The sequence below is a fragment of the Vicia villosa genome, unplaced genomic scaffold (genome assembly GCF_029867415.1).
Source record: "Vicia villosa cultivar HV-30 ecotype Madison, WI unplaced genomic scaffold, Vvil1.0 ctg.000030F_1_1, whole genome shotgun sequence".
Classification (NCBI taxonomy): Eukaryota; Viridiplantae; Streptophyta; class Magnoliopsida; order Fabales; family Fabaceae; genus Vicia; species Vicia villosa.
In genome coordinates this window covers 270,083-280,764 of record NW_026704964.1, presented here as the reverse complement: position 1 = coordinate 280,764, position 10,682 = coordinate 270,083, and the positions used below count along the sequence as shown (strand labels likewise).

At 36.6% G+C, this 10,682-nt stretch overlaps 1 protein-coding gene across 2 annotated transcripts; it reads left to right on the top strand.

Annotated features, from left to right (window-relative positions):
- Window positions 1-455: 455 nt before the first annotated feature.
- Window positions 456-2,459, top strand: LOC131622409 (putative germin-like protein 2-1). 2 transcript variants are annotated; one of them, XM_058893442.1, is made up of 2 exons: window positions 456-552; window positions 1,924-2,459. In XM_058893442.1, the coding sequence occupies exons 1-2, from the start codon at window positions 456-458 to the stop codon at window positions 2,457-2,459; spliced, it is 633 nt and encodes a 210-aa protein (XP_058749425.1). The 2 variants fall into 2 exon arrangements, with proteins under 2 accessions (XP_058749425.1, XP_058749424.1); XM_058893441.1 differs by having other exon boundaries at window positions 456-570; window positions 1,933-2,459.
- The last annotated feature ends 8,223 nt before the right edge of the window (window positions 2,460-10,682 follow it).

Genomic DNA, 10,682 nt, shown 5'->3' with positions numbered 1-10,682 from the left:
CAAAATTGTACTATAATAATATAATATGATTTAATTATATAATCATAAAATTCCAACCAAAAACGTCCAAACACGCATTAAGTAACATTTTATTTTCATATATAAAAAAAAAGACACTTTTGCTAGTGTACGTCCAATACAAAAATTGTCATTTTTATTATTTAATGTTTCTCGCATTCATTTTTTCGAATGTGATTGACAAATGGAAGGGTTGGATGTTGATCACTTGAATTAATATTCTTTAGTGAAATACTATAGCCGAATGGCGGCACTTCACATTAAGTTGCTAATTTCTCTTACCACTTCAAAAGATGACCATTTCAAATTACATATGCAGATTCAATATAAATAGTCCTTAATACTATGCAAATATTCATCCATCAATACCACAACTGCTATTACAAATTCCTGTATCAGAAATCTACTAGAGTTTACAAGTTTAAAGCTCTTATCAAATGGCTAGTCTCTCGTTAATCTTGCTGTTATCTTTAGCTTTTTCACTTTCACTTGTCTTTGCAACTGATCCAAGTACTCTCCAAGATTTTTGCGTCACTAACCCAATAGGCCAAGGTATAATTCACATTGTCTTCACATTTAAAATTTTATTTATGCTTACAACTTCACATAAATAAATACAGTGGCGGAGCTAGGATGAAAATGTTGAGGGGGCAAAATATTAAGAACAATATAAAATAAAAACTGCGACAAGTAAGACTGCTCTTTTCCTTTCTTCATTTTGCCTCCTTCTTTACTTTATTCCAATATATTCTAAGAGTTTAAAAGTAGTGCATTGACATTGTAAATTAACTTTACACATACAATCATTCAAAAATTTTACACTTGCCATGTCATATTAATTTTTTAAAATTAAAATTGTGTTTTAATTAGATACTTAGTTGTGATTGGTTGATAGTGTAAAAATATTTTACACTGACAGTACATATCCCTTTTTCTCATATTCTAAAGCAAAGCAAACTAACAAAAATAATGATAATCTATATTAAAAATCTTATTCTCATTTTATTTTCTTGTAAGTAAAAAATAAATTTTTAAAAGGTATATTTAAAGCTTTTTATGTGAAATAATATGTCAAATTATGATACAGAGCTTATTAATATATTTTGGAAAGCCACCGAATCATTGTCAATGCAGTATTATTTTTTATATTGTAATATTTTGATTTTATGAATGTACTCTTTATATTGTAGAATTTTCCTTCATACATTATTTATTCTTTGATTTTAAACGGTATAAAGCAGTTAGTGTGAAAAATATAACAATCAAACAATTTGTGTGTATAAAAACGAGAAAAAACTATTAACTAAATAATTTACGTGTATGAGAGTTTTAAAAAATTATAGTCAAAAGTTATTTCTGAGAAATTTTTAAAAAAATAGTTTTTGTAAAATTAAAATTAATTGTATGATGAATGAATCTGCATCCATTAAAATAATTCTAGTTATTAGATTAGATGTAAAGAAGTATTCTAATTATTAGATTAGATGTTAAGAAGTTTGAAGAGAAATTGCCAAATATTTAAAAAAAAAATAAAGAAGTTTGAAGAGAAATTGCCAAATACTTCAAAAAATTGTGAAAATGCACCAAATTATACATGTCAGTGGGAGTTGATCCCGGGAACTAAAGGAAGATTAAAATGGCTATAACCACTCAGCTAAGACACCAATATGTATTTTGTTTTCATGAAATTAAATTAATATAATGTCTGGTAGAAAAAAAAGTACATTACACCTATTTTAGAAAAAATTTATCAAAACTTTGGGGTGGTCATGGCCACCCCCTGTCCTAAGGTAGCTCCGCCTCTGAATAAATATATTCACGGAAAAATCTTTGAACATTTTCATATATAATGTGGTTATTAATTGAAATTCTAACGTTTTTTTTCTTTTGTTTTATCAATTGTGGCAATGCTAGGTACTTCTGTATGCAAGGATCCTAAACTTGTTGAAGCAAATGACTTCTTCTTTAGTGGACTTCACTTAGCAGGCAATACTACTAATCCTGCTGGCTCTAAAGTAACTCCTGTCTTCGCAGCTCAACTACCAGGATTGAACACACTCGGAATCTCTTTGGCTCGTATCGATATAGCACCATGGGGAGTTAACCCTCCTCACTCACATCCTCGTGCTACCGAAATATTGACTGTTGTTGAAGGTACATTAGAAGTTGGATTCATCACTTCCAACCCGGAAAACCGACATTTTACAAAAATTCTACAAAAGGGAGATGTGTTTGTGTTTCCCATAGGGCTCATTCACTATCAAAGAAATATTGGATATGGTAATGTTGTTGCCATTGCAGCTCTTAGTAGTCAAAATCCAGGAGCTATTACTATTAGCAATGCAGTGTTTGGGGCTACACCTGAGATATCTAGTGAAGTCCTCACAAAGGCTTTTCAATTGGACAGGACTGTTATCAACTATTTGCAGTCAAAGTTTTAGAATCACAAAAGAAAATTCAATTATAGTTCAGTTTTACACTTAATGATTTGTGGTGTGGATTTGATATATTTTTTATTGTATGTTGTGTGTTGCTTATCATACATTTGATTAATATTGAGACTAGTAAGTGGTTTTGCTTAATGGTTGTACTTGGTTAAAGAATTTTGTAACTCATATGTTTAAGGATTGTGTGACAGAAAATTTAAAGATTCTTTATACAAACTGTAAATGACTAAATGAATATTGTTGATTAGTGAAAAAAGTTTGTCTATAAGTAGATAAGGAAAAATGATATGGGAGAGATGTCACACAAAAATTGTTTTAAGCAAAACTATTCAAGGTAAATATGAAACCTCAAAATCTATGAAGGTCATTCACATGGATTAGTCACACTAGAGAAGAAAGAATTTGTAAGACTATCATGAAGGGTAAACAATGATCATAAATTTTTATTGTTTTCTTGTAATAGAGTTAATGTGGAGACAAGAGTTTATTTGATACTAAAGGATAAAATCAGAAGTTATGAAATATAGGATGAAAGTTATCAAAATAATTCAAAAAATTTATAAGAATTGATCAAAGACTCTGATTATGAAGGGAGCGAAGAGAAGCGCGAAGAAGATATCTTCTAGGATCTTGGTTGGGTACTGATAAAGACAACCAATGTCAAATAGAATAAAAAGATGAAGACATCAAAAGACCAATGTCAAAATAACAAGGATCATCTTAATAAAAGGTTAATATAGTCTTTATCTTTAAAGTATCATAGTCCATCTTCTATATCACTTGAAGGCTTAGAAAACATCATTCAAACTTAAAGATAAATTTTCAAATATTAAGCATAGAAACCATTGAAGCAAATATGTTAAAAGTGTGATTTTTCAAATAAAATAGACAATTAATTGATTACTGCCAGTGTAGAGTGAATTTCCAGACGAGGTAGTGTTTTTTTTTTTTTAATCAAGCTTTCATAAAAAAGAACTATTAGAGTTAGTATATTAGAGTTAGTATTACTACTCGGCCTCCCATTACCTTTATCTTTGTAACAGGCCCATTACACATCATAAGCCCATTGTAAAACATGATATATATTGTAACTGTATCTCTCAATAATGTTAAGAAGATTCATTCAGTTTAAACCTGATCTTTTGCCGCCTATTATGGCCTCTTCTTCTTCATTGCACAGACTGTAATATGGTATCAGTGATCTAATCATTCTTTTCCGCATTCCTCTTCCCCTGCAATTTCTTTTTCATCCTTTATACAACCATGTCATCTTCATCAGAAGATGAACAACCTAAAAACAAAGAAACCACACCTAAACCTGACGATCCCCTTTTGAACCCAAGAAACCCTTATTATCTCCACCCTTGTCGCTCCTCCTCTCGATGACAACAACTATCATAACTGGAGCAAATCGATGCGTCGCGCATTGACATCGAAGAACAAATTATCTTTCATCAATGGCGCATTACCAAGACCCTCGTCCAAGAACCCTGACTATGAGCTTTGGGATCGTGCTAATAGTATGGTTCTATCATGGATTACACGCACTCTTTCTCCTCACATCGCTCAGAGCACTATATGCTTTGATTCTGCATACGATGTTTGGGAGGACCTCAAGGACCGCTTCACGAAAGGCAACCATTTTCGATTCTCCGATCTACTGCGTGATCTGCACTCGATTCAACAAGGAGATCGCACCCTATCCACATACTTCACAGATCTGAAGATTCTTTGGGATGAACTTGAAGATTTGCGTCCAACGCCATCTTGTTCTTGTCCAACACCCTGCAACTGTGACCTAGCCAGAGCTGTGCGTTCATACAAGCACATAGAGTATATCACATGCTTCCTCAAGGGTCTCAATGATAATTACAGCAGCATTCGCACGCAAATCTTGCTTCTTGATCCTCTTCCCAGCATCAGTAAGCCTATTCCTTGATTGCCCAACAACAAACAACAGCTACTCCTGCATCCACCACCAACCCTACAATTCTTGCTGCAAATTCTTCCATCAAACCCAAAGGAAAATTCAACTCCAAAACCGCTATGCTATGTACCAATTGTAGCAAAACAAATCACACAATTGATAATTGCTACTTCAAACATGGATTCCCTCCGGGTTATCGTTCAAAGACTTCAAAGGCCTCCACTGATGCTAAATCGACAACTGCACCTGACAAGGATCTTTCAATCACAAAGGAAGAATACCAACACCTCATCCAGCTGCTTCAACAATCACGAAAGGACAATTCAAATTCCAAGTCATCTAACTCTGAGGCTGCTGTGATTTCAGGTATTAACTCTTCAGGTAACAGTTTACATAAACCATCTTCATGGATATTGGATTCAGGCGCTTCACATCATGTATGCCCCTTTGCTGAAAATTTCTCTACTTTAGATCCCATTGACCCTGTGAATATACATTTACCTAATGGTGCTATGTTAACTGCTAAATTTTCTGGTTCTATTATCTTTGATGCCAATTTTAAATTGCACAATGTTTTCTACATGCCTGAATTTACATTTAGCCTTATCTCCATTTCTAAACTATGCATGACAACACCCTTCACAATCACATTCTCACACACTTCCTGCTTCATTCAGGATGTGTCTACCAAGCTAATGATTGGACGGGTGACACAGATTCATAGCCTCTACATTTTGGACAGACTCCCATTACAAAATGCTAATTGTAACTCTATAAGTAATAAGAAATCTGTGCCATTTAATTACCCCTTATGGCATCATAGATTAGGTCATCCCTCCCCTGATGTCTTACATTCCATGTCTACACAATTTCCTCTTGTAAAATACTGTAAACTCAATGATTGTTCAACTTGCCATTTAGCTAAACAAACAAAACTGCCCTTTCCTACAAGTACTTCTGTTTCTACTAAATGCTTTGATTTGATTCATATGGATATTTGGGGGCCTATCTCATTTCCTTCTATGGATGGTTTTCACTATTTTCTGACTATTGTAGATGATTTTTCAAGATACACATGGACTATTTTAATGCCTAATAAAGCTGCCACTAGACAACACATTAAGAATTTCATCACTTATTGCCAAACACAATTTTCATGCACTATTAAGATCATTAGAAGTGATAATGGAAATGAATTCATCATGCCTTCTTACTATGCATCCTTAGGAATCACACATCAAAGAAGTTGTGTAGAAACCCCACAACAAAACTCTACTGTAGAAAGAAAACATAGACACTTGCTAAATGTCACTAGATCCCTTCTTTTTCATGCTCATCTTCCTAAATGTTTTTGGTCCCATGCCTTATGCCATGCAACATTCCTTATAAATAGACTTTGTAGCCCCCTGCTACAAAATAAGACACCCTATCAACTTCTGTTCAATTCTGACCCTAATTTTAAGGATTTAAAAACATTTGGATGCTTGGCATATGCATCTACTATCACTAGGAACAGAGACAAACTTGATCCTAGAGCCACTAAATGCTTGTTCATAGGTTATCCCATAGGGATTAAAGGATATTTACTCTTTGATTTGAATACTAGAGCCACCTTTATTTCAAGAAACTGTTCCTTTAATGAACATACCTTCCCTTATCAAACCCAAGATTCCACTTATCCCACTGCTATTCCAGATTTAGAGAATCACACATCCACCATCCCTTTTTTATTTGATATAACTAGTCCTTCACCACCCTCACAACATTATGACAATAACACTGTTAAACCAATACCCTCTACCATCAACACCCCACCCAACACTTCTTCACAACCTCAGCATCACCCTGAACATAACCCTATACCTCATTCTGAAACACATAATCAGATTCCCACTTCCTCTTCCCCACCTTCTGTAACGCCCATAAATGTGTTTTTCTGATTAATTGTGATGTTTGCTACATTTTCCTAATTTTACCGTTTTCGAATCGAGTCAGTCGGTAAATATTAATTATGTTAATATTTTACTTATTACTTTCTATGTGTGTAATTATTATGTTTTGGGTGTTAATTGGTTAGAATTAAGGTTTAGTGACATTTGGGCCAAAATTAGAATTTATGAAAGTTGAGTGGGGGAAAATGAGAAGTAGAGAAATAGAAAGAGATATTTTGATAAAGAGAGAAAAAGAGATATTTAGAGATAGTAAGAAAAGAAAGAGAACTTGGGGAAGAGAAGAGAAAGAAGAGAAAAACAAAGAGAAGAAGAGAGTTGTAGAATCCAAACCAAGCTAGAGCCAAGAATCCAACCAAGGTAAGGGGGATGAATATAGTTTATCTTGATTGTATGGTTCTTGTAGTTTTGTGTGTTTTGTTCTTGTTCTTACTCTTTTCCAAGCTTGTTCAACAATGGCAAATTGTGTGTTTTGTGAGTTTTGAAGATATAAACTTGATTTTATGGTGTGTATGTGTACTATGATGATAGATATTCCCATGGATCATGTTTGTTTTTCATTTCTCCATGTTTTCTTGCTTATGAAGAAATTTAGGTCAAAGATGATATGTGATGATCCAACCATATGATAATCATGGATTAGGTGTATATATAGCATGTTTGTGTTGTATTGGTGTTGGGATGAAGGTTTAAATGGGTTTTGAATGGTTTAGGGGGGGCTGAGACGGTCTGTTGCAGAACTGGTTTTTCTGGGTTTACGCAGGTCCGCTGAGCGGAGGGGGTCCGCTGAGCGGAGGTTCTTTTGCAGGAATCTCTGTCTGGGTCCGCTGAGCGGAGGTTCTGCATTTTCGTTTGGTGAATTCTCTGTCTGGGTCCGCTGAGCGGAGCTCAAGCGGACTGTGTGGAATTTTGTTTTTCCAAACTTTGTTTTGTTGTATCTTTTGAACCGTAGGTCGTTTCTACGCGCCGTTTGAAGTATTATGAGAACCCTTGAGTATGCTTTATGATAAAGAGGAGTGTGTTGGTGGTTGAATGATTTTTCATAAATGTATTTTGTGAAATGATATTTGCTAATCAAGTATGTTTTGACGGTATACGTGTGCTGTGTGAATATGAACGCCTGAGTGGCAATTTTGATGATGTATCCGTATAGAATAATATAACCGGTGTGATGTAGATATGTGACCGAGTTATATTGTTGTTGTTGTTGTTATGTAATTGAGTCGTTCGTATGCACAGCATGACATTTCATTACGTTAATGGCGGAATGCTATTAACAGGTGGCCTGAATTGGCAATTATTACCAGTGGGAGCTTAATGCTCGGTAAAAAGGTGTATTTGCCCGAGTGGCAAGAGGTCATCAGTGGGGGCTAGATGCTCGATGACGATTAGTCGTAGCTTACTGCTCGACAAAGGTGTATTTTCCTTAGGGAAAGAAGTCCCAGCATAATGCTCGGCAAGGTGTATTTGTCATAATGACAAGGAGGAGTTTTACTCCGGATTTGGTACCACATGCATACGCATAGTAGAGTCTCATTCATCATCTTCGGTCTTTATAATTTATGTTATCATCCATGTACCGCATTATTTATATATTGATTGTGGTTGACTTATTGGATTATCTTGTTATATGACTCTTAATGATATTGTTGGAATTACTATATTGATCATGCTTTCATTATGAATTGTATTCTCACCCTTCTGCCTTAATGTTACCTACTCGTGGGTAATGTGCAGGTGATCCGCAAGTGTAGGTGCTCTCTTTGTAGTCGTCCGTTTTGGTGTCGTCCGCTCGTGATACGTAACACCTAAGGGGGGGGGGGGGGTCGAACACTTATTTTGTAGATAATGCTTATAGGATCCTTTTGATGTATATTTGATCCTTTTTATGTATTCGTATTATGTATTTTGGATACCTTCTCATGCGATGTATTTTGGAAGGATGTTGTGGATATTTTGTTTACCGATGCATTTATGCAAGTATGAATACATTCAGGTGTCTATGTGTACCCGTCCTCTTGATTATTTGTGTTACGCATCTTTTGCGAGTATGTTATATTTGGTTATGTGGTTACTTAAGTGTAACGCCCTAATTGCTTTTATGAATTTAATTTTTATACTCTGATATTTGTACCTATATGCCTGGGTAGAATTGGGGTGTTACATTAGTGGTATCAGAGCGGGTCGGTCTTGTCCGACCAAGTGTCGTGTCGTTTGGTCTAACAATTCTTGTGTTATTTTTTGGGCTTACTTCTCTTGGTGTTATTGTGAAGTTTAGAGATGGCTGGACGTAACGACGCTGCTATTGCTGCTGCATTGCAAGCTATGGCTGAAGCTATGCATACGGATGAGAATGCAAGGTCTCGGAGTTTAGCGACTTTCCAGAGGGAGAATCCTCCTGTGTTTAAGGGAACGCATGACCCCGAGGGAGCCTTGACTTGGATGAAGGAGATGGAGAGGATCTTTCGTGTGATGGATTGCACGCAAGAGCAGAAAGTTAGGTATGGCACTCATCAGTTAGCTGTGGAGGCTGATGATTGGTGGCTGGAGACTTTGGCAAGGTTAGAAGCAACCGGTGAAGAGATTTCCTGGACGGTGTTCAAGAGGGAGTTTTTGAGGAAGTATTACCCGGAGGATGTCCGTGGAAAGAAAGAGACTGAGTTTCTGGCTTTGGTTCAAGGCAGCATGTCCGTGTCTGAATATGCGGCCAAGTTTAATGAACTTGTGAAATTCTACCCGCACTTTGTTGGTGAGGGAGCAGAATTTTCTAAGTGCATTAAGTTCCAGAATGGGTTACGTTCTGATATCAAGAAGGCGGTGGGGTATCAGAAGATTCGGGTGTTTCCAGATTTGGTGGACAGCTGTAGGATTTATGATGAGGATAATAATGCTCATCATAAGGTGATTAATGAAAAGAGGAACAAAGGTCCGCAGAATCGTGGGACGCCGTATGATGGAGGGAAGGGTAAGCAAAAGATGAATTATGGACCAAGGTTTAGTGGGGGAGATGCTCCTGCTAAGATTGTATGTTTTAAGTGTGGTAAACCTGGCCACAAAAGTAATGTCTGCTTTAGTGACGCAAAGAAATGTTTCAAGTGTGGAAGGGTAGGACATGTGTCATCCGACTGTGCATCCAAAGGAGTGGTGTGTTTTAATTGTGGTGAAGAGGGACACATGAGCGGTCAATGTCAGAAGAAGAAAGTTCAAGCTGGTGGGAAGGTGTTTGCTTTGGCTGGAACTCAGACGGACAAGGGTGATCGACTGATCCGAGGTACTTGTTTTATTAATGGCATTCCTTTAATTGATATTATTGATACGGGTGCTTCGCATTGTTTTATAGCCAATGATTGTGTTAAAAGATTAGGTCTTGTTCTATCCGATTTGGGTGGTGAGATGGTTATCGATTTACCAGCAATGGGGTCGGTGATTACTTCTCTAGTTTGTAAGGATTGTCCGGTATCAATCTTCGGTAAGGACTTTACTGTTGATTTGATTTGTTTGCCGATGAGCGAGTTAGACGTGGTTCTGGGAATGGATTGGTTGATGAATAATCGTGTCCATATCGATTGTTATCATAAGTTGGTGAGGTTTCCATTTCTTGAGAAGGATGTGGAATTTGATGTCTTATCTACCAAGGAGTTGAATCGACTGTTAGAAGATGGGGCACAATTGTTTGGTGTGTTTGCATCGTTGACTGTGGAGAGTCGAGCTGCAGTTGGGGATTTTCCAGTAGTGCGAGAATTTCCCGAAGTGTTTCCTGAAGACTTTTCTGATGTGCCGCCAAAGAGAGAGGTGGAGTTTTCCATAGATCTAGTTCCTGGTACGAGGCCTGTTTCTATGGCGCCGTATAGAATGTCGGCATCAGAGTTAGTGGAATTAAAGAAACAATTGGAAGAGTTGCTAGCAAAACATTTTGTGAGGCCTAGTGTTTCACCATGGGGAGCTCCAGTGTTGTTGGTAAAGAAGAAGGATGGAAGCATGAGGTTGTGTATTGATTATCGCCAGTTGAACAAGGTGACGATTAAGAATAAGTATCCGCTTCCTAGAATTGACGACTTGATGGATCAGTTGGTGGGAGCCAGTGTGTTTAGCAAGATTGATTTAAGATCTGGTTACCATCAGATTCGGGTGAAGGAAGAAGATATTCAGAAGACTGCGTTTAGGACTCGGTACGGGCATTATGAGTTTTTGGTGATGCCGTTCGGAGTTTCTAATGCACCTGGTGTGTTTATGGAGTATATGAATCGCATATTCCATGATCAGTTGGATAAGTTTGTTGTGGTCTTCATAGATGACATCTTGATTTATTCTAAGTCTCCGGAAGAGCATGAGGAGCATTTG